At 37.1% G+C, this 25,115-nt stretch overlaps 1 protein-coding gene across 2 annotated transcripts; it reads right to left on the bottom strand.

Annotated features, from left to right (window-relative positions):
* Nucleotides 1-16: 16 nt before the first annotated feature.
* On the bottom strand, nt 17-24,917 carry LOC142336064 (histone-lysine N-methyltransferase SETMAR-like). Of its 2 annotated transcripts, none has more exons than XM_075384566.1 (4): nt 24,728-24,917; nt 11,687-11,839; nt 11,031-11,417; nt 17-883 (listed from the first exon to the last, which is right to left on the bottom strand). In XM_075384566.1, the coding sequence occupies exons 1-4, from the start codon at nt 24,796-24,798 to the stop codon at nt 793-795; spliced, it is 702 nt and encodes a 233-aa protein (XP_075240681.1). In that variant the 5' UTR covers nt 24,799-24,917; the 3' UTR covers nt 17-792. The 2 variants fall into 2 exon arrangements, with proteins under 2 accessions (XP_075240681.1, XP_075240682.1); XM_075384567.1 differs by lacking the exon at nt 24,728-24,917 and adding an exon at nt 16,198-16,292.
* Between the last annotated feature and the right edge of the window lie 198 nt (nt 24,918-25,115).

Here is a 25,115-nt window from a genome sequence, read left to right as displayed (position 1 = left end):
TTAAGAAAAGAATATGTTCAAGGAAATGTTGAATTGTAACTATTTATGAGTGGTAAGATTACCATATAAGCTTGCGGAAGCTGTAACAAAACATTGATTCCGATGTCAGAATATCTAGCAGAGATATTACAATTAATACCAGCATGATACAGCGGGAAAAAGGGAGCGAGAAAAAGGAGAAAGCACCTTGATATAATCATGGTTTATTTATGCTTTTCGACAGCAAAGCCTGCGGCTTTTGTCGTAAATCCATCACTCCAAATGCCTTTTGCCATATCACGCCTTCATATATTCTCCTCTCTTCTCAATCCCACTCAAAATTGATGACGATGACCATTTTGGTACTGTTTCTTACATCACAATCACAATCACAACCGCCAATACCATTACTGCCAATAGCGAATAGCAATATATCAAACCACGGGAGTAATGGTAGATATACAGCTCAGTTATAGGTTTTGTTTGCAAACGTCATCACTACTATTACGTAACCTTCATCCAAGCTGTTCAACTCAGGTTAACATCCAGTGCACTGCAAAGTTTTGCAGACATAAGCTTCAATTATTAAAAGCTCCGTATTCGTTTCAGCATGCGTCTTGAACTTGGCAAGGAATAAGTACAGTGTCTGAACTTTTACGTTGTCATATGCAGTATTCATTTTCTTTATTGTTGTTGTAAATATCTCAATGGCATGATATAAACAAATGTTGTTCACAGTTTGCTCAGACGATAGCAGACTGCGCTGAAGCTCAGATAATGCAAAAGCAAGTCATGTATCATAAAAGCTTTCGCTCAACATGCGACACTTGGCAAAAACTTTCTGCAACTCTTTGACCCACAAAAGCACTGTTTGGTCGATAGCTTTTGACTCGGGGCACCACTGCTGAAATGAGTAAAAACATTTTCTTGATCCAATGCATGCAAAACAGCGAAAGAAGCAGCAAAAACGAAAACGCCAATAGGACCCATAATTATTGTGATAGAGTGACATCAAGAAGAAACCACAAACATCAGCAAATATCCAAAAATTACAAAAATGCTATGGAAACTCATAGTACCGAAGTCATAAAACCATTAAAGCATACCCGAAAGATTGCCGCAAAATAGCCGCCGATTGGGATTGAGGGAACAAAAAACATAGCTGGCAGATTCCCAGAAAATAGCCGCAATAGATTCGTAGATCGGCAGTCTAAAAAAACAGTAAAAAAGACAGACCAAAAAAATTTGTCTTTTCATCGAAGGCTGATCTGTTATACATTCATTATAAATATGTATTATTGCTGCCTCTATTAGCTGATCTCAAATAACCTTCACTTAGAGTGACACACACCCAAATGACCTTATCTGTTTGAATTAAAGTAAATAAAAGTCAATTTCAAAGTGAGGAAGTCAATTTTGAGAGCGAGGTAAGTCAAGTGTGACCAAAAATTTAATCACGCGAATGAACAAAAAAACTTGCTCCGCTAAGAGCGAAAAAGACGTCACGCATGCAATTCAGTTGGAATTGCATGAACGAATGAACAAAAAGTAGCTGTGACGTCATATGGTCGTAACAAAAATCAAGACGACGAAATAAAAAAACCAAGAGAAGGCCCATAATAGCCCAAGCTATAGCTGTGCGGCTATTAAAAACAATGATAAAAATTGATTGTTGTACAAAAACATTGCGAAGGTGCGAGCTATTTTGATTGGATCTTGTATTTATGCATACTCCTGTTTCTTAATAAGAGACTGCAGGGGCTAGTATCAATGCCAAAACGCATTAGAGATGTCATCAAGGACTTATAAGAACAAAGTTCAAGTGGCGGGCATCTAAAATTGGGCTTAATGGGCTTATCCCGTTTCTATTTTAGACTCCGTTATTCTAGACTCCGTTCATTTTAAATTGTTGAGCAACTACTGTTTAAAAACATTTTTAGCAGACTGATCAAAGAATAAAACTAGCCTCGAGAAGTCAAAAAGATTTCATGCAAAAAGGCGCGGCAACGTGAATAAAAAAAAGATTTTTTCTCGACAGTAAAAAAAACTTCGCAGGACATGTCCTGAAATACAATTCAGAGCATTGAATTAACAAATGATCCGACAATCGAAATTCCAACAGCAATATGAGGATAAGACAGTCAGCAAAGCCCCCGACCCCATATTCAGAAATATTAAAAAAGATCCAGAAACAACAAGACAACTTTTCTAAGATTTTAGTGTTTTAAAAATCCCTTAAATAAACGATAATTTATGAAAATAAATGATAACTTATGTGCCCTTAGAATCAGTAAAAAAAACAACAACCTTGTGGGACTCAATGACAGATAAAGGGAAAGAGGCGAAAACTGAAGAAAAATAGCAACATCGAATAGACAGACTATTACAACTGCAAACCCTCAACAACAGCATATGATACAACTTTAGAAGTAATCAAAATAATTTCTAATGGCTTAAAAAGGGACAAAAGAACTACAAAGAAAGGCAAGATTCACGAAATCAGTTGAACCTTACATAAACAAATGGTATCTCAGTGAATAAAAATAATAGCTATAAGTTGGAGATAAAAAACTGACTAAAATTAAGCTGCATTAAAAGACCAATAAGAATTTTTTGTTGTTTTTGAGACAAAGCGATAAGACCACATGAAAAACAAAAACACCGAAGACCAAAAAAAGATCTTTTATGTTTCCATTTGCAAGCGTCACAACATTTAAACAACTGCTCTGAAGCGCCTCATTACACTCAACTGCTTCTCGTTATCAATCGATGAAATTTGCCATTAATAATATTAAATCATAAAACAGCAATAAGTACAAATATAACAAAACTCAAAAATTCAGAAAAATTTTTTGAAAGCCATCAGCAAGTAAGTTAAAGACAAAAACAGCCAAAAACTGAAACGATTAAACTTAATTGAGGCATCCTTAGCAACCGATGACATTTGAATTTAAGGAGACTAAGAGAAAAGACAAATTGAGCAACAAAATCGCGCGCACGTAACAAATTTGTAATTCTTAAAAACAATGACAGTAAAGGTCATAGAAAACTTTTCTTTGAGCACAAGCAAATAAATCGGTCGCAATAATTCATATTTGTAACCTATGATAGGTGTCACTAATGAGATTCAATGATAAGACAGCAAAAAGTACAACAAATACTCTCAAAAACTTAAAGCATTAAAACATTGAGAAAGCGAAAAAGTCATAAAACCACAAGCTATAAACTCAAACGATTAATAAGGTCCATTTAAGTCTCATAAGCAACCAGTGATAATGTCATTAATGATACTAGCTGATAAGATGATTATAAAAAGGGGCAAACATCAAACTTTTAATATCATTTTATGACTACAAAGTGTCAAAGTGAAAAAAAGCATTAGCTGCCCGTCAAAAATTTGCAAACAGACACCATTAGAACACAGGTACTCATAGGGAATGACCATTGCAAATCACTTCCGAAAACATAAAATTTGTTCAAACACAAATTTTACTCCACTTTGAAGGTACTTGAAAAACGATTCAAACCTACTAGCTTATCGAAAGCTTTCAAAAGAACGTGGGTGGGACCTATTATTAGTGAAACCAAGCTACAAGTGGAAAAAAATAAGAACAAAACAGGTCTAAGTTCAAAAACCTTTGATTTTTTGAGAGATTTTCAAAGTAATAACAACTCGAAGCGTTAGATAGAATCGCTGCTTCTTTTTTTAGAATTCCAACTAAACTTTTGAGCATTGAGACAAAGTCAAAAGACTACGAAAACAGGAACAAAAGCAGGCAAAAATTTTCACGAAAACACAAAGTCGACGCCATGTGCTCTTTTCTTAAAATATAATTTTATTGATCCTCACATGAACGTTAATGGACCTGTTATTAATTCAGCCTTGATACGAAATTGACTGGTCTGAAATTGACAGAAAAAATTTTGAAACAAATTTATTCATCAAGACAGCGCCCCAGAACAATTTGAATCCGTTTGATTGCACAAATGCACGATGCGACCAAAACTTACTATCACTCCGCTTATCTTGAAATCACGTAATTATAATGTATTAACATAACCGACTAACGTCAGGCCAATTGCTCTCAAACGCCCGGCGAGCAGTCGGTTTCGTCAGTAGCTAGCCACTGTTTAGTCAGGCTACCTTTAGCTTGATTCGACTCCGCAACTTTTAGTTTTCTAGCCTTGTTAGTAAATAAATCAAATAAAAAACAGATATTTAAAAACTTTACAAAATATTGCAAAATTTCAAACAAAAGCTTCCAGATTTTGCAATGAAAATTTCCAAAAAACATTATTTGTCTCTGGAGTTATGTCAAGTAATCCACCTTCAGGACTTGAAAAGCTTCGTTGGCCAGTAGTGATAGTTAAAATCAGAAAAGGACAAAAATATTCAAAAATTTTGAAAACAACCGCAAATTTTAACAAAACCTTGCAAAAATTCAATATATTAAAATCTTCAAAACAAATTTATTGTCTCAACAGACTACCCAGTATCCCTATTTCAAGTCTTGAATAGTTTCATTGGCTCATAAAGATCCATAAACTTGAAACATGATAATTTTGCGAAAAATTGAAAAATAAATTTTAAAAAAAAGTGCTAAAACTGGAGTCATTAAAATATTGATAACCTTTCTATTAACGTTAGAAACTATGCAACAGCTTAACATAAAACCTTGGAGGAGGTCCCTAGGACCCTGGTGCCGGAAAAATGATAAAATTCAAAAGCTTAAAAAAACTTCAAAAAATTGCAAATATTTTTAAAATAGCTTTATGAAAAACATTCCATTACATCTAGAAACTATGCAGTAACCCATATAAAACACTAGAGGAGGTTCCTTGACACCTAGGGCTGAGAGAACTCAAAAAATGACAAAAAAAAGTTTCGAAAAAGTTGAAAAGAAATTCTGAAAATTAGTATAAAATTACGTGTCTTTAGCAATCGGTTGTTCGAACGTAGCCACGGGTGGGGGATGCACCGAGGGACTGATGGGGAGGGAGGGTGGGCAACAGTGGGATGGGCGGCAACAGCGTGGTGGGGCAATAGTGGGGGGTCAACAGTGTGGGCGTCTTCAAACTCCCGCCCTTCACACCATAAGTATAGATCTCCAAAACAATTTGAGCTAAAACAGAGCTGAAAGGCTCTAAGAACACTTAATTCCCACTGGGCGCTACCTGTTTATCCCGTTTTTGAGGACCAAAATTCAAAAGCGTCAAACGAAAAATCGGTCGAGCGAAAAATCGCATAAAAAGACCGACAGGACTAATATAATTGCTACAACTTCGTTTGAGAGCAATTAATAAATAATATAACGCAATTTACAATCCACATTGTAGCGTAATATATTAATTAAAACAGCAATGAGATGCAAAAAATCTTAAATTAAACAAATATGACACAAAAAATCACAATAAAAGTGAATAAAAACAAGTCAAAAATCAAATGTTCACAAAAACTTTAACCTTGATAACTCCTCGAAAAAAAAACGAAGTTCAAACATTTTTAATTTAAAATTCAGCGCCTGAAGGGATTTCTTATAATATCACTCTTAAACAATGAATGTATCGATGGGCCAAAATTGATTGAACAAAAAAAATTCGAGAAAACATTCATTCTAATTGAAGCTGTTGACCACAAAGGCCCCAAAGTGCAAGTTTAAAGACGTAATATCAATTAATTCGAGTGATTAATATATTTACGGCTAAAAAATTATAAAAACCAGCGAATCCAACGCATTCGGCAAAAAACTACTATAAGTATTTTTGTAGAGAAGTTTGTAATTTTACCTAACTCTTATTATCTAGAATACGTTTTATAGTACCCATACTTTTAGCAAATCGAAATCTTCCACTGATTGTCCAAAATAAGTTTTTCAGATCACTTTCTACGAAACTCTGCCGCTCCCCAGTCTGTTTTCACACGCCCTGTGATTTCAATCAACAAGTTTTTCAACTTAAAGTCAAATTTTCATTGATCAAACTATCTGTAATAGGATGACCGGACAAAAGATCGAAAGGACAACAGATCGAAAACAGAAAATTAGGGACATTAGATCGAAAATAAATCTCTGTTCTTATTGGTTGAAATTAAGCACTATTTGCGAGCTGCAATATAATTACCACATTATAGCAATCGCGAGCCATGGCCATGCCTTAGCGACCTGTGGGACTTGATGAATCTATCAAAACCGAACCAAATATCACAACAGAACATGTTATATGCTGTATAACAAATGAGAATTATATCTGATTGGCCAATACTCAACTAGAATAATTTAAATTTCGATCTATTGTCCCAATTTTCGCTTCTGATCTGTTGTCTATCGATCTATTGTCCCAGCACCCTGTAATAGAAGGTCTTCTGATTAGGAAAAATTCAAAGCTGACAGACGGCCGGAAAAAGCTTTAATTTCTTTGAAGGCATGTAGTTTCAAAATGCGCAGGACAATGAGACACCAAAACACAAATTTCAACTTTCATAATATTTGCTAGAATGTCTCAGCATTATTTATGGTTTAAAAAAGCTGCCCTTAAATAAATTTTATGTGGAATCGCATATCATCTGATTATATTGACACATCCAAGTTTAGTACTGAAAAGTCGTTTTCAGATTTAGTAATTTATTCTGAGAGAGAACTAGATCTTGTAGCTGAGAGTGAGCTAGATTATCACAAAATAATTGTTCCAACCCACATAGTGGGGAGGAACTATATACTTAAATAAGTTTTTAAATTTCCTTTGTTTCGAGGAGTTATCAAGGTTTAAAGCTTTAAAGAATGTTTCACATTTTTTCACTCTTGACATCCTTTTCGATCAATTTCAGATTTTTTTGTATCAAAAAATTAATTAAAATTTGTTTTTTTACGATGAAATAAGGAACAATTCGGTGTTCCTAAAAGACGAGCAGCCATTAAAAAAACAAGCTGTGGTTTCATCCCGAAGTATACAATCTAAAATATTCGAATTATATTGGAGAGCTGTTTTTTTTAAAATTTGTCGGCAAGTTTTTGTTTTTTGTCATGTCATTCAGAGACAAATAACTTTTCACATCAAGGTTCCATTAAGTGTTTTCCTGATTTTTAGTGAATTGTCGTGTTTTGCTGCATTTGTTGCATTTTTGTAGTCCTATGGATTAATGTCGTAGAAAAAAGTACAATTGCCTTCCCAAAGAGGACTAACTTAACCCATCTATTGCTTTGAATACATTCCTAATGGTTGTTAAGTCTTTGAAACGATTTTTCCAAATAAAAACCTTGACCGCTTTTTGTAAATTACCCTTTAAAAATAAATCATTTCTGTAAATTCGTTGGTATTTTCTGAATAAATCCTCTCTGTAAAATCCACTATTGACAGGCCCCATAGGCCTAAAAATGAATAATTGCCTTATCTGGTCAGCGGTTTTATCCTATAAAAAATGATTTTATGACTAACGTTACGAGTTTTAATAATTTAATTTGAATTTTTCTTTGAAGGTTTGGTTCTTTTTTGAATTTTTATCACGTTAATGCAATAAAGAAAGTTAACATTAGCGTTGAAAAAATCTTGGGTGAACAAAAACAGTTGCTTCTTACACTTTTCGTTTGACATCTATTTTTGCCTGTATTTGTTCTTTTTGTAGTCATAAGACTTATTTGATTAATCATAAATCTCAATGGATTTAAATTGAGACAATTTAGCATATCCAAACCTTTCAACTGACTGAAATTTTCAATAACTTCGACGGTTCTCTCGCATTTTTTTCCGGTTTTTGCCTGTAATTGTTTTCTTTATGTAGTCGTACCAAATTTTCTGATTAAAGACAGATCAAAATGCTTATATGCAGGGAATTAATGGAGTTATAAAAGGCCGTCAGGTGATAGCGAATGGTTTTCGATGATTTTGATCTTTTTCAAAATCTTCAGATTTTTTCCAATTTTTCCAGTTTTGTTCTTTTTGTCAACTTGAAACTTAGTCTCATCAATGAGAGGTCCCATCAACTTTCTCTTTCTTTAAATGTCAAAACCCTCTGTGAGTCTTATGTTGCAATCGATTTTCTATATCTTGGACAGCATACATCAGTAGATTATGAACAGTTGAGCATGAAAATTTGAACACAACCGGCAGATTACCAAACAACCGCAGCGAAACGGATCGTTGCGACCCGTAGTTAGAAAAATTACCCAGGCATGACACAGAAGCGTGGTACTCAAAAACGAGGTTCTGATTTTGAAATTCATCCTTATTTGCAGATTACATATCAAACACTATTGCTTCAAGTTTATACAGCGTCATACAAGCTAATTCGAATGACATCTATTGAATTTCAATTACATGACATTCTCAACTTAAATCTAATATTTGGGTTCAGGCAGGTACGATTATTTTTTTAAAAAACATTTAAAGTTACCGAAATTCCCATATCGAAGAAGGTAATAGATGACGTCATATGCATATATGCAGCTGCAAAAAAACCCACGAGGACACAACATTTGAAAAACAGCATGACAAGCCCTCAATCTAGCGAAAATAATGTACTAAGTAAGAGAATGATCATCAACCTCATTTCATGGTGGGCAATGAAAAGTCAGTAAAGCTTATAAACTTATATACAGAAAAGCGCTTACTCAAAAACAATTTTTTCAGTGTACGCTTTTTCGTTCAATTACTTGAGTTTTCGTAAATCTTAAGGCGCGATTTCAATCTGTTCACATTTTTCTAGAAATCAGATAATGGTTTCAACTGGCAACTTTTTTTGCAAGAATTTCTTTACGTTTTGTTATTAAATGAAAGGTCTACGATCAATAATTAATATCGGAAAAAGTTTTGTAGTGGTGAAAAATGCATCAAAACCAATCAATATATGTCAAATAAGCTTTTAGAGCAAGCGCCTTTAGAAACCATACGCAATCTAATGTTAATGAAAACATATATGGAATAATAATGAGGACAAGAACTGCTTGCAGAAACCGTTAAGTTACTAAAACCTTTGATGAAATGATAAAATATGTGAGCAGATTAAAATCGGCATTATTTGGCTAGATCAAACAGCCAGACATAAAATTGATTGAAAAGTTAAAATTAAAAAAAAATGCATGAAAGAGACAGACCAAAAAATTGCTTAAAAAGACCCAGAGCATCCAAAAAAATTGCTACAAACATTGTTCGAGAGCAATCAGTAACATAGCTAGCAGATTGCCAGAAAAAGTCTGCAATAGCTTTGCAGACCTTTTTCTCAAAATTACAATGGAAAGACAGACACCAAAATAAAGCAAAAAATTCTTTTACAAGTTAATGCTGTGATGTTTTAAATTGAATCAGATTTCGAGTGATATCAACTTTTCTGACTTCAAAATTTTCCCATTGAAGTAAACAGAAATCATTTCTACAGAAAGGGCAATTTGAGAGTGAAGTAAATCACGGGTAACCAAAAAAATTCACGCGAATGAAAAGAAGTTACTCCAATCAGCGCAAAATATGACGCCATGCACGCAATTACTTCGACAAATTGCATAACTGAATGACCAAAAAGCTGATTTCAAGTGAGCGTGATGTTACCTGTCATAAAAATTGGCATAATTGAAAGGTCATTTAAATTATTTAAAAACGCGAAAAACAAATTGCTAACTTTTGATCAGAAAATGTTTGAAAATCAAGTGACTCTTTATTAAAACCCTCTCTTGCTTTGTCCCTCTCTCTAATGCTTCGTTATGAGTTGAATTCCCACTCAAATTTGCCTTTGGATTGACTTCAGGATAATCCAAATGAATAAAGACATCGTACAAAAAACCGACAGAGCCAAAAAAATTCAAATGCTTCGGATTGTAAAAAAAAACCACGATAAGACAATTAAGACCTCACTGTCGCTTCGCGTCTATTAAAAAATTGCAGAAAAATTGGCAGGAGATGCAAAATTGATGTAAATAGATCTAACATAGCCGGCAGATTTCCGGAATAGCTGCGAAAGAATAGACCTGCGCGCCATATAATAGAGATAGAAACAGACAGATCAAAATTGAAAAAAATCAACGCCGCTCAAAAAGCTAGGTAAAAAAACATTCAGCGATAAATTAATAAAGCTTGTTAAAAATCATCCCGCAGAAGCCTCTTATTAGGGACCTTTACGGCACATATGAGTTCCTTTGACTTTAAATAAATTCAAAATAAACTTAAGTTTTAAAGTGCAGAAGTCATTTTATTGAGTGAGGTAAGTCACTTTTTTTCAAAATCTAACCACGCAAAATACTTTTGCTAAAGAGAGTGAGAAATGACGCGACGCGCGCAAACGCCGTTAGTGAGAGGAAGTCATTCAGAAAATTGGGCTTTTTCAGCTTTGCTATCTGAAAAAATGTAAAATGAAAAAGAGCGGCAGACGACGAAACAAAAAAAACCTGGCAGGACAAGTCCTGACGAATTCAAAGAATTTTTATTGACTAAACAGAAAACTAGACCTAGAACGGACTCTAAATGGATTGGCAAAACCATTTAGAAAAAACTCCGATCCAAAAAATCAAAAAACTGTAAAAATCAATGTGAAATTGCCGCTTGTGAACAAAGAACCACTAGCGAGAAAGGGAATTTGTTTCAAACACCGTTTTCTCACTATACTTTAAATTTTGAGCGAAAAAATTTTACGCACAAAACCGCTCGCTTTTTCGCTCCACTTCCTGTTTCGGCGTGACCAAAATCACTACTCCAATATGACTTCAAAAATCATGAAAATGTGTGAACAGATCTTAAAAAAAGACAGCGCCCCAATACAATTCAAATTCTTTGAATTGTAAAAAACCAAGAGCACCGCAATATAGCTCCGCTCAGCTTACGGCTTCGCAGCTATAAAAAAGTTTAAATCTAAAAGATTCTAAGAGGAAAACTAAATAAACCCGCCAAAACCATATCACAAAAAGTTGAACCAACATTATAGCAAAATCAACAACTCGGAAACGAATCGTTCATGTCTACGCGAAATATCGATCGCCCAAAATTGTCTGAACAAAAACGCTATCTGAAAATATGTTATTAAACAGTTTCCCCTTCAAGTGGGGTCGGAACACATCTTTGCATTTGTGACATACCTGTAGCTGTAGCTAAGCTCATGTCCTGGAGCAATATATGTCATTGCAAATAGACAAATCCTAGGCACCTCCCATCCACATCGAACAGGTATCGGTATCAAATTTGGATCACAGGAATGGTTAATTGACCTCCCAAAACTTTGATGAAAATCAGTCCCATCGATACACGTACATAAGCCACCCAGAACCTGATCACCATGTTTTTCATGTTGGTAATTCTCAGTGAAGATCATTACGTAATTGTGTTGATTCTTCGCATCATTTTCGTCCATTTTGGCTATTGCCTCACTCTGTTCAATCAGTTTTCCATCATAACTACATACAAAGGCTCCTTCGGGAATTGGAGAGGAAGAAAACAGCCCTGCTCCAACTTGGTCGGAGATGTTCCTAGGCACAGGGATAATCCATCATAAACATAACGCATGACAATTTCGTAAAAACCCATTGCTTCTGACGCTAAAATTGTCTACTTGAAACCAGTGACTTGATTAATTCCAAACAAATTTGCTTACAACCCCGAAAGTATAAGCTTAACAAAGTCGTTCGCAAACACGTTCTTTACACAATGGTGAATAGAGTTTGAGGGTGCAAAATATTGACATGACGTCACAAACGTTTAGTGCATGCATTTGAAAATCCGGAAAAAATAATCTCACTTTTTGAACAGAAAAGGCCAATGGTCTATGAACTGTGTCACTCTCGATGGACAACTAAGGGAACAAGGACAGTCTTCATGGCATTCGAAGACCGGTCGCTTGTCTCTCAGGAATTCAGCCGATAATTTGTGTCCTTCGTACGCAAGACCCGATCTGAAACAAGAAACTATACTCAATGAATCAGTTGCTTTGCAAACGTTAGCGTTAATTAAGAGCAACATAAATAATATCAATTAGGAATATCATAAGTAGAGCATGATGACTGGCTAGGCTATGAATATCAAAACTTCCGTTAGTCACATTTGCAAAAAAAATAAAATGCTTGTTTGATATCTAAAGCAAACTGTTATCACCTTGTGATACCGAAAAGGTATTTAAAAATCTTCGCATTGAAAAAAGCAGAAGCTAAACATTAAGTAAAGCGCAAGCTGACAATTTTCCTTCTAACAAATATAACCGACTAAAGTCGGGCGAAATGCTCGCAAACAACCTGCAAGAGCTTCGGTAGTAGCATAGCCAAATGGGGCTTAAGGATGCTAGCATTAGAGGGTGTTTGTGTGTGCGCGTGTGGTGGTGGTGGGGGGGGGGGGGGGGGGGGGGAGAGGGGGGGCGGTCGGAGGGGGAGTGGGGGTAGCGGCAAGCGATGGGGGGGGGGGTAGGTCATTTGAGCATTTGAGTTATTCATAACAGTAAATGTTATAGATGACAACATAAAAATTAAGAACAGAAAAAACTCTTGCTTTATATTAAAAACAATCAAAAATAGCCAATCGATTCAGTTTTTGAAGATATTTTCATTGATAATACGCTTAGACAAAATACGCTAAAAATATCGCTCGGCCATAGACAACGTAAAAATAAACACAACCAGCTAATGTTGTTCGATTTGCTCTAAAACGGCCGGTCAGTGGTTGGCTTTGGTAGCAGGCAACTGGGGCTTAGGGATGCTAGCATTGGGGGTGGGCTGGGTGAACGCAGTGGTGGGGGGGGGGGGGTCAAGCGATGGGAGGGTAGGGTTGTTAGGGCTGGACGAGAGGTGGGTCCAAACCATCAGCTGGAGGAGTGTCGGCGGAGGGCAAACTGTTCAAATTAACAACCAACCTTCACATCAAGATTTTATGTCTCCTAAAAACAGTTTCAATGAATCCAATAATTATAGACTATAAGATGTAGGGCTATAAGACAGCTCCTATTATTACCCTGCGGGCTTTAAATGTTTATCTCGTGTGTGAGACGCAAAGTCAAAAGGGTGAGATGAAAAACCGCATGAAAAATACAGTCGATAGAATACCGGAAACTACTGGAAGTGTACTGCAATAAAAACTCTCAATTAACTCAATTCAGAGGTATTTCTGAATTATCACGTTTCAGACGTATTATCGAATTATCTACCCACATTGACACCCTTTAATATATGAATGTGGGGGAGTAGGTAGGAGATCGGGTGGGGTAGGTATGCGAGCGTGGGCGTGTGGGCAGCGGTAGATAGTTGTCCGGGGGGGGGGGTAGATAGGTAGGGGGTAGGCCTGTGTGATCAGATAGGTGTAAGGGTCGGTGGCGAGTAGGTAGGGAAGCGGGTTTGTGTGAGGGATAGGTAAAAGGGAACGCAGGAGGTAGGGGGGTTAAGTAGGTGGGGGATACTTAGTTCGACAAACATGATTTTAAAAATTTTGAGAGAAAAATAAAAGAATTCAAAGTGTATATACTAAAAGGATCAGCGTGTTGAACACCACGGTCTATGTTAAAAAAAGAGCAGAAAATTAGGCACATATGATAATACTTGCATAGCTAATAAGACGCAACCCGACAGGCAAAACTAATAGAATAAAAAGATTCGCCATAGTTCCGTCATTTGTCATGTGTCAGTACCGCCAACGCAGCAACTTTCATATAATTCTTTCGACTATTTGAGCTCAGAAAAATTGAAAATTACAAAACATTTCAAAACTTTATTAAAAAACCGTCATTCATCACGAATTTAGCCACGAATTTATAAGTTGCTCAAGTTCTGGACGCTATTGGTCTCAAAACCAAATTTATGCCAAAATATTTAGGAATTGACCCATGCATAAGCTTTCAAAAAAAAACTTTGTTGGTACCTAGAGATCAAAAACCTCAACAAAACGACCAAAACGTGATTCAGATCTTGATATTACTATCTTAAAAATCATTTCGTTAACGCAAAAAACTAACCAGCAACTCATCTTCAAGCCCATAAACCCTTCGTTGGCCCCTATAGATTGCAAAACTCGAATAATGTTAATAACTTTCAAAAACCTGAAAAATTGCAAAAATTGTTGCAAAGTTGATAAAATCCGCGAAATTATTATTTTGAAAAACCATAACATTGTCACCAACAACTATGCACTTGCCCATTATCAGAACCTAAAACTGGCCATTGACAATAGAAAAACTCGGAAAAATGGTCTGAAAATATTCACCTTTGAGAATTCGCCAAAATTAGTGATGTGAGACTAGTGCCTTAAAAGAAAAATCACTCAAATCGAAAGGTCAACTAAATCCCTAAAACAGCTAAATCCAACGAAAAAAAACATCCTCATATGCTATCAAAATGAAAAAAAAAATTACAAAACTGCTACAAATAACATCCCACAGGACAAAAAGGAAAAATAGCTCAAAATAGCGCTTAAAAGTCTAATATTATATTTAGATGGCAAAAGGCCTCCGAACAAACACGCTAATACTAGTCTAGGTAGTTGAGACAAACCCCGTTATCCGGTAAAGTTGAGTTAAAAATAACAAGCGTTTTGAAAAAGCCGCATCTGGTCAGAAAAATTCACTCGCTTGGCGGAAATTTTTTGACAGCCATTTTCCTCGCTCTTTCTCAGAACAATGAAGGAACATAAAAGACTTAAAAATCTCGATTTTCCTTCTTTTAACTTTTGCGCAGCAGATTGATTAAAACACATTTTACGCGCTGCATTTCACTAAAAAACATCCTGAAAATACAAGACCGATTAAAAAATACATCACCATAACTCCTCTACGAGTCGTAAAAAGAGCACCAACACAATCCAAATCTTGGATTTTAAAAACCTGTGTAATACTAATACACCTCTTCGAGCCGTAATAAGACCACAGGTTTAATATAATTGCTACGAGCTTCATTTGAGAGCAATTATAAATTCTCCAATCAGAAATCCACCCAGAATTTATGGCTACAATAAAAACGATGCCTAAAAGTTAAGGTAACCAAATATTCGACTGGTCAAATACTCAACAACTAAAAAGTTCACATACACCTTCAAATAACAGTATCGCAAAACTATCAATGAACAGTTACACAAAGGAGTTTACTAGAACATAAACATGATAACGTCGGATGAATTGTTCTCGAACGACAGGTGGGGCAATTGAATTTAAAGAGGTAGCTTAGAATTTCTTTATTGGTGCAAAAACATGGCCCTCATGAGGGTTCAAACCTCACAGACTGTTCTAAAACAAAAACGCAACAACTGTCCAGCAAAAATTTTACCATAAAACAGTTGGTAGAATAAAGGAAACGACAGGAAGAGTCGTGCAATAAAATTTCTAAATCAGAAAAATTGGCGAAAGAGTCGGTGTTCTACTTATATCAGACACATCAAAAATATTCAATTTTTAATCAAACCATAGTGTTTTAAAAGCAGACGCATTTTTTAGTTCGAAGTGAGGGTGTGGGCTGCTGGTGGGGTCGCTAGGCGAGGAGTCGGGGTGTGCGTATGTATGAGTGAGGGTAGGTATGTGGAGGCGAGGGGAGCAGATACGTGAGAGCAGGAGGTAGGTATTTCGGGGCAGGGGTAGGTAAGTAGATGGGGGAAGGTAGGTGGGGGAGATAGGTGGGGTTGTAGGCAGGAGGCGTATTCTGTAATTGGGAAAGGCAGGAGGGACTGTTATGGGAAGAAGACTGCTCTACATGACCTTTCCATCTTGAACAATACCAGCAGTACCTAATCACCACATTAGTAACTAAGCTAATGTTAATGTCCATTGTTCGAAAACAGAGTTAGGTTAGATAGGTAGGAGTGATTTTATGGGCCCAAAAGTCTCGAAATGACCATTTGACCTTGAATATTACCAGCGGTTGCTTAATACTATATAATACAAACTAAGCTACTGTCAGAGTTCATCGAAAAAAAGAAGAACGTTCAAAAACAGGTAAATGTTCGAATAGAAGGAAGTCAAAATTCAAGTCTTGAACAAATTCTTTCAGCTAAAAAAAATCTGTAGAATCCCACTACTCCTCTTTTATAGATTGCAAAACGATCCATAAAAAGACCAACACGTTTACAAAAATTGCTCTAACATTCGCGAGCAATTAACAACTACCAAATTTGAACACCATACGTCTGATGCACGAATATAATCAGTTTTTAAAAATTCCATTATAACTAACTATCCATTACTATTAAAGATGCTCTTCTGATGATCCTTAAACAGACATTTTTGCTGTTTTCTAGCAATTGGTCCTCACGATTTCATGCAAATAATGTATAGGATTATGAAACTACCTCATGCATGCGCATTTTTCTGGGTCGCATTTTGAATCCGATGAAAATGATACTTCACATCCCTCAAGCATCAATTTATCTTGCAGCCGATAATGTTCGCATGCATTCACATTCAGGAAAAGAACCTTGCAATTCAATAAAGAACACAAATCTGAAAAGAGCATCAAATTAATTTATTTCCCTATCTGCAGAGATACTCGATGGCAATATTAAATTTTTAATCAAACCATAGTGTTTTAAAAGCAGACCCTTTTTTAGTTCGAAGTGAGGATGTGGACTGGTGGGTTGGGTAGGCGGCAGAATGGGGATAGCTTGCGAGAAGTGGGATAGGCGAGGAGGGTACATAGATTGGGTGAGTGCAGGTTCAGTGCGGGTGGGGAGTGGTAGGTAGGTGGTGGGGTCGCTAGGCGAGGAGTCGGAGTGTGCGTATGTAGGAGGGAGGGTAGGTATGTGGAGGCAAGGGTAGCAGAAACGTGACAGCAGGAGGTAGGTATGTCGGGGGGCAGAGGTAGGTTTGTAGATGGTGGAAGGTAGCTGGGGGGAAGGTAGGGTTGTAGGTAGAGGGCGCGTTCTGAAATTGGTAAAGGGAGGAGGGACTTATGGGAAGAATACTTCTCTAAATGACCTTTCAATCTTGAACATTACCAGCAGTACCTAATCATCATATCAGTAACTTAGCTACTGTTAATTTCCATCGTTCGAAAACAGTGTTCGGTTAGATAGGTAGGAGTGATTTTATGGGACCAAAAATCTCGAAATGACCATTTGGACTTGAATATTACCAGCAGTTGCTTAATAGTATATATTACAAACTAAGCTACTGTCAAAGTTCATCGAAAACAGAATTGAACGTTCAAAAACATGTAAATGTTCGAAAAGAAGGAAGTCAAAATTCAAGTCATGAACAAACTTGTTTCAGCTTTAAAAAAATCTGTAGAATACCATACTCCTTTTCGAATCGTAAAAAAAATAGAATCCCAACACTCCTCTTTCACGGATTGCAAAACGATCCATAAAAAGACCTACACGTTTACAATAATTGCTTTAGACTTCGAGATCAGTTAACAACTACCAAGTTTGAACACCATACGTCTGATGCATGAATATAATCAGTTTTTAAAAATTCCATTATAAATAATTATCCATTACTATTAAAGATGCTCTTCCGATGATCCTTAAACAAGCATTTTTGCTGTTTTCTAGCCATTGGTCCTCACGATTTTATGCAAATAATGTATAGGATTATGAAACTACCTCATGCAGGCGCATTTTTCTGGGTGGCAATTTGAGTTCGATGAACATGTTCCTTCACATCCTTCAAGCAACTATTTATCTCGCAGCTGATAAAGTTCACATGCATTCACATTGAGGAAAAGAACGACGCAATTCAATAAAGAACACAAATCTGAAAAGAGCATCAATTTAATTTACTTCCCTATCTGAAAAGATACTCGATGGCAATATTAAACTTTTAATCAAACCATGGTGTTTTCAAAGCAGACGCATTTTCTAGTTCATAGTGAGGGTGTGGGCTGGTGGGGGGTAAGCTGCAGAAGAGGATAGCTTGACAGAGAGGTGGGATAGGTGGGGAGGGTACAAAGATCGGGGGAGTGTAGGTTAAGTGCGGGTGAGGAGTGGTAGGTAGGTGGTGGGGTCGTTAGGCGAGACGGGGTGTGCGGCTTATGTATGAGGGAAGGTAGGTATGTGGAGGCGAGGGGAGCAGATACGTGAGAGCAGGAGGTAGGTACGTCGGGGCAGGGGTAGGTAAGTAGACGGGGGAAGGTAGGTGGGGTTTAAGGTAGGGGGCGTATTCTGTAATTGGGAAAGGGAGGAGGGACTGTTATCGGAAAAGGACTTCTCTAAATGACCTTTCGATCTTGAACATTACCAGCAGTACCTAAGCACCAAATTAGTAACTAAGCTGTTAATGTCCCTTGTTCCAAAATAGTGTTAGGTTAGATAGGTAGGAGTGATTTTATGGATATTACCTGGAATATTACCAGCGGTTGCTTAATACTATATATTACAAACTAAGCTTCTGTCAAAGTTTATCAAGAAAAGAAATGAACGTTCAAAAACAGGTAAATGTTCGAATAGAAGGAAGTCAAAATTCAAGTCATGAACAAACTTGTTTCAGCTAAAAAAATCTGTAGAATCCCACTACTCCTCTTTTATAGATTGCAAAACGATCCATAAAAAGACCAACACGTTTACAATAATTGCTTTAAAATTCAAGAGCAATTAACAACTACCAAATTTGAACACCATACGTCTGATGCATGAAAATAATCAGTTTTTAAAAATTCCATTATAACTAATCCATTACTATTAAAGATGCTCTTCCGATGCTCCTTAAACAAGCATTTTTGCTGTTTTCTAGCCATTAGTCCTCACGAGTTCATGCAAATAATGTATAGGATTATAAAACTACCTCATGCATGCGCATTTTTCGGTGTCGCAATTTGAGTCCGATGAACATGTTACTTCACATCCTTCAAGCATCTATTTATCTCGCAGCTGATACTGTTTACATGCATTCACATTCAGGAAAAGAACGACGCATTTCATTAAAGAACACAAATCTGAAAAGAGCATCAATTTAATTTACTTCCCTATCTGAAGAGATACTCGATGGCAAAATTAAACTTTTAATCAACCATGGTGTTTTAAAAGCAGACGCATTTTTTAGTTCATAGTGAGGGTGTGGGCTGGTGGAGGGTAAGCTGTAAAGAGGATAGCTTGGCAGAGAGGTGGTATAGGTGAGGAGGGTACATAGATCGGGGGAGTGTAGGTTAAGTGCGGGTGGGGAATGGTAGGTAGGTGGTGGGGTCGCTAGGCGAGGAGTCGGGGTGTGCGTATGTATGAGAGAAGGTAGGTATGTGGAGGCGAGGGGAGCAGATACGCGAGAAACTGCTACAAATAACATCCCACAGGACAAAAAGGAAAAATAGCTCAAAATAGCGCTTAAAAGTCTAATATTATATTTAGATGGCAAAAGGCCTCCGAACAAACACGCTAATACTAGTCTAGGTAGTTGAGACAAACCCCGTTATCCGGTAAAGTTGAGTTAAAAATAACAAGCGTTTTGAAAAAGCCGCATCTGGTCAGAAAAATTCACTCGCTTGGCGGAAATTTTTTGACAGCCATTTTCCTCGCTCTTTCTCAGAACAATGAAGGAACATAAAAGACTTAAAAATCTCGATTTTCCTTCTTTTAACTTTGCGCAGCAGATTGATTAAAACACATTTTACGCGCTGCATTTCACTAAAAAACATCCTGAAAATACAAGACCGATTAAAAAATACATCACCATAACTCCTCTACGAGTCGTAAAAAGAGCACCAACACAATCCAAATCTTGGATTTTAAAAACCTGTGTAATACTAATACACCTCTTCGAGCCGTAATAAGACCACAGGTTTAATATAATTGCTACGAGCTTCATTTGAGAGCAATTATAAATTCTCCAATCAGAAATCCACCCAGAATTTATGGCTACAATAAAAACGATGCCTAAAAGTTAAGGTAACCAAATATTCGACTGGTCAAATACTCAACAACTAAAAAGTTCACATACACCTTCAAATAACAGTATCGCAAAACTATCAATGAACAGTTACACAAAGGAGTTTACTAGAACATAAACATGATAACGTCGGATGAATTGTTCTCGAACGACAGGTGGGGCAATTGAATTTAAAGAGGTAGCTTAGAATTTCTTTATTGGTGCAAAAACATGGCCCTCATGAGGGTTCAAACCTCACAGACTGTTCTAAAACAAAAACGCAACAACTGTCCAGCAAAAATTTTACCTTAAAACAGTTGGTAGAATAAAGGAAACGACAGGAAGAGTCGTGCAATAAAATTTCTAAATCAGAAAAATTGGCGAAAGAGTCGGTGTTCTACTTATATCAGACACATCAAAAATATTCAATTTTTAATCAAACCATAGTGTTTTAAAAGCAGACGCATTTTTTAGTTCGAAGTGAGGGTGTGGGCTGCTGGTGGGGTCGCTAGGCGAGGAGTCGGGGTGTGCGAATGTATGAGTGAGGGTAGGTATGTGGAGGCGAGGGGAGCAGATACGTGAGAGCAGGAGGTAGGTATTTCGGGGCAGGGGTAGGTAAGTAGATGGGGAAAGGTAGGTGGGGGAGATAGGTGGGGTTGTAGGTAGGAGGCGTATTCTGTAATTGGGAAAGGCAGGAGGGACTGTTATGGGAAGAAGACTTCTCTACATGACCTTTCCATCTTGAACAATACCAGCAGTACCTAATCACCACATTAGTAATTAAGCTAATGTTAATGTCCATTGTTCGAAAACAGAGTTAGGTTAGATAGGTAGGAGTGATTTTATGGGCCCAAAAGTCTCGAAATGACCATTTGACCTTGAATATTACCAGCGGTTGCTTAATACTATATAATACAAACTAAGCTACTGTCAGAGTTCATCGAAAAAAAGAAGAACGTTCAAAAACAGGTAAATGTTCGAATAGAAGGAAGTCAAAATTCAAGTCTTGAACAAATTCTTTCAGCTAAAAAAAATCTGTAGAATCCCACTACTCCTCTTTTATAGATTGCAAAACGATCCATAAAAAGACCAACACGTTTACAAAAATTGCTCTAACATTCGCGAGCAATTAACAACTACCAAATTTGAACACCATACGTCTGATGCACGAATATAATCAGTTTTTAAAAATTCCATTATAACTAACTATCCATTACTATTAAAGATGCTCTTCTGATGATCCTTAAACAGGCATTTTTGCTGTTTTCTAGCAATTGGTCCTCACGATTTCATGCAAATAATGTATAGGATTATGAAACTACCTCATGCATGCGCATTTTTCTGGGTCGCATTTTGAATCCGATGAAAATGATACTTCACATCCCTCAAGCATCAATTTATCTTGCAGCCGATAATGTTCGCATGCATTCACATTCAGGAAAAGAACGTTGCAATTCAATAAAGAACACAAATCTGAAAAGAGCATCAAATTAATTTATTTCCCTATCTGCAGAGATACTCGATGGCAATATTAAATTTTTAATCAAACCATAGTGTTTTAAAAGCAGACCCTTTTTTAGTTCGAAGTAAGGATGTGGACTGGTGGGTTGGGTAGGCGGCAGAATGGGGATAGCTTGCGAGAAGTGGGATAGGCGAGGAGGGTACATAGATTGGGTGAGTGCAGGTTCAGTGCGGGTGGGGAGTGGTAGGTAGGTGGTGGGGTCGCTAGGCGAGGAGTCGGGGTGTGCGTATGTAGGAGGGAGGGTAGGTATGTGGAGGCAAGGGTAGCAGAAACGTGACAGCAGGAGGTAGGTATGTCGGGGGGCAGAGGTAGGTTTGTAGATGGTGGAAGGTAGCTGGGGGGAAGGTAGGGTTGTAGGTAGAGGGCGCGTTCTGAAATTGGTAAAGGGAGGAGGGACTTATGGGAAGAATACTTCTCTAAATGACCTTTCAATCTTGAACATTACTAGCAGTACCTAATCATCATATCAGTAACTTAGCTACTGTTAATTTCCATCGTTCGAAAACAGTGTTCGGTTAGATAGGTAGGAGTGATTTTATGGGACCAAAAATCTCGAAATGACCATTTGGACTTGAATATTACCAGCAGTTGCTTAATAGTATATATTACAAACTAAGCTACTGTCAAAGTTCATCGAAAACAGAATTGAACGTTCAAAAACAGGTAAATGTTCGAATAGAAGGAAGTCAAAATTCAAGTCATGAACAAACTTGTTTCAGCTTTAAAAAAATCTGTAGAATACCATACTCCTTTTCGAATCGTAAAAAAAATAGAATCCCAACACTCCTCTTTCACGGATTGCAAAACGATCCATAAAAAGACCTACACGTTTACAATAATTGCTTTAGACTTCGAGATCAGTTAACAACTACCAAGTTTGAACACCATACGTCTGATGCATGAATATCAGTTTTTAAAAATTCCATTATAAATAATTATCCATTACTATTAAAGATGCTCTTCCGATGATCCTTAAACAAGCATTTTTGCTGTTTTCTAGCCATTGGTCCTCACGATTTTATGCAAATAATGTATAGGATTATGAAACTACCTCATGCAGGCGCATTTTTCTGGGTGGCAATTTGAGTTCGATGAACATGTTCCTTCACATCCTTCAAGCAACTATTTATCTCGCAGCTGATAAAGTTCACATGCATTCACATTGAGGAAAAGAACGACGCAATTCAAGAACACAAATCTGAAAAGAGCATCAATTTAATTTACTTCCCTATCTGAAAAGATACTCGATGGCAATATTAAACTTTCAATCAAACCATGGTGTTTTCAAAGCAGACGCATTTTTTAGTTCATAGTGAGGGTGTGGGCTGGTGGGGGGTAAGCTGCAGAAGAGGATAGCTTGACAGAGAGGTGGGATAGGTGAGGAGGGTACAAAGATCGGGGGAGTGTAGGTTAAGTGCGGGTGAGGAGTGGTAGGTAGGTGGTGGGGTCGTTAGGCGAGACGGGGTGTGCGGCTTATGTATGAGGGAAGGTAGGTATGTGGAGGCGAGGGGATCAGATACGTGAGAGCAGGAGGTAGGTACGTCGGGGCAGGGGTAGGTAAGTAGACGGGGGAAGGTAGGTGGGGGGGATAGGTGGGGTTTAAGGTAGGGGGCGTATTCTGTAATTGGGAAAGGGAGGAGGGACTGTTATCGGAAAAGGACTTCTCTAAATGACCTTTCGATCTTGAACATTACCAGCAGTACCTAAGCACCAAATTAGTAACTAAGCTGTTAATGTCCCTTGTTCCAAAATAGTGTTAGGTTAGATAGGTAGGAGTGATTTTATGGATATTACCTGGAATATTACCAGCGGTTGCTTAATACTATATATTACAAACTAAGCTTCTGTCAAAGTTTATCAAGAAAAGAAATGAACGTTCAAAAACAGGTAAATGTTCGAATAGAAGGAAGTCAAAATTCAAGTCTTGAATAAATTGTTTCAGCTAAAAAAATCTGTAGAATCCCACTACTCCTTTTTTTATAGATTGCAAAACGATCCATAAAAAGACCAACACGTTTACAATAATTGCTTTAAAATTCAAGAGCAATTAACAACTACCAAATTTGAACACCATACGTCTGATGCATGAATATAATCAGTTTTTAAAAATTCCATTATAAACAATTATCCATTACTTTTAAAGATGCTCTTCCGATGATCCTTAAACAAGAATTTTTGCTGTTTTCTAGCCATTGGTCCTAACGATTTCATGCAAATAATGTATAGGATTAAAAAACTACCTCATGCATGCGCATTTTTCTGGGTCGCAATTTGAGTCTGATGAACATGTTCCTTCACATCCTTCAAGCAACTATTTATCTCGCAGCTGATAATGTTCACATGCATTCACATTCAGGAGAAGAACGACGCAATTCAATAAAGAATACAAATCTGAAAAGAGCATCAATTTTATTTACTTCCCTGTCTGAAGAGATACTCGATGGCAATAATAAACTTTTAATCAAATCATGGTGTTTTAAAAGCAGACGCACTTTTTAGTTCAGTGAGGGTGTGGGCGGGCGGGGGGGGGGGGTCAGCTGCAGAAGAGGATAGCTTGGCAGAGAGGTGGGATAGGTGAGGAGGGTACATAGATCGGGGGAGTGTAGATTAAGTGCGCGTGGGGAGTGGTAGGTAGGTGGTGGGGTCGCTAGGCGAGGAGTCGGGGTGTGCGTATGTATGAGAGAAGGTAGGTATGTGGAGGCAAGGGGAGCAGATACGCGAGAGCAGGAGGTAGGTATGTCGGGGCAGGGGTAGGTAAGTAGATGGGGGAAGGTAGGTGGGGGGGGGATAGGTGGGTTTGGAGGTAGGCGGCGTTTTCTGTAATTGGGAAAGGGAGGAGGGACTGTTATGGGAAGAAGACTTCTCCAAATGACCTTTCGATCTCTAACATTACCAGCAGTATCTAATCACCATATCAGTAACTAAGCTAATGTTAATTTCCATCGTTCGAAAACAGTGTTCGGTTAGATAGGTAGGAGTGATTTTATGGGACCAAAAATCTCGAAATGACCATTTGACCTTAATATTACCAGCGGTTGCTTAATACTATATATTACAAACTAAGCTACAGCCAAAGTTCAATGTTCGAAAACAGAGGTGAATGTTCAAAAACAAGTAAATGTTCGAATAGAAGGAAGTCAAAATTCAAGTCATGAACAAACTTGTTTCAGATTAAAAAAATCTTAGAATACCAAAACTCCTTTTCAAGTCGTAAAAACTTGTAGAATCCTAAAACTTTAATTGATTGCAAAACGATCCATAAAAAGACCAACATATTTACAATAATTGCTTTAAACTTCCTTCGAAAGCAATTAACAAATACCAAATTTGAACACCATACGTCTGATGCACGAATATAATCAGTTTTTAAAAATTCCATTATAACTAACTATCCATTACTATTAAAGATGCTCTTCCGATGATCCTTAAACAGGAATTTTTGCTGTTTTCTAGCCATTGGTCCTCACGATTTCATGCAAATAATATATAGGATGAAACTGTACCTCATGCATGCGCATTTTTCTGGGTCGCATTTTGAGTCCGATGAACATGTTACTTCACATCCTTCAAGCATCTATTTATCTTGCAGCTGATAATGTTCACACGCATTCACATTCAGGAAAAGAACGACGCAATTCAATAAAGAACACAAATCTGAAAAGAGCATCAATTTAATTTACTTCCCTATCTGCAGAGATACTCGATGGCAATATATTTCAACTTTCACATCTCTAATTCAATAAATGTCAAACTGGGAGTTAAGTGGGGAAAAAAGCTCGCGGTACTGTTTTGTTGAGATAAGCACATATTGTGGTAATAAAAATGCCTCCTCTCAAGCTAACTATCCGCATAATTGGGGACGCTTATGGAATTTTTCCACACCAGTCCCAC

This window comes from Convolutriloba macropyga, chromosome 3 (assembly GCF_964194025.1).
Source record: "Convolutriloba macropyga chromosome 3, txConMacr16.3, whole genome shotgun sequence".
Taxonomy (NCBI): Eukaryota; Metazoa; Xenacoelomorpha; order Acoela; family Convolutidae; genus Convolutriloba; species Convolutriloba macropyga.
Note: the sequence above shows the minus strand (reverse complement) of the source record. Positions and strands in the feature narration are given on the sequence as shown.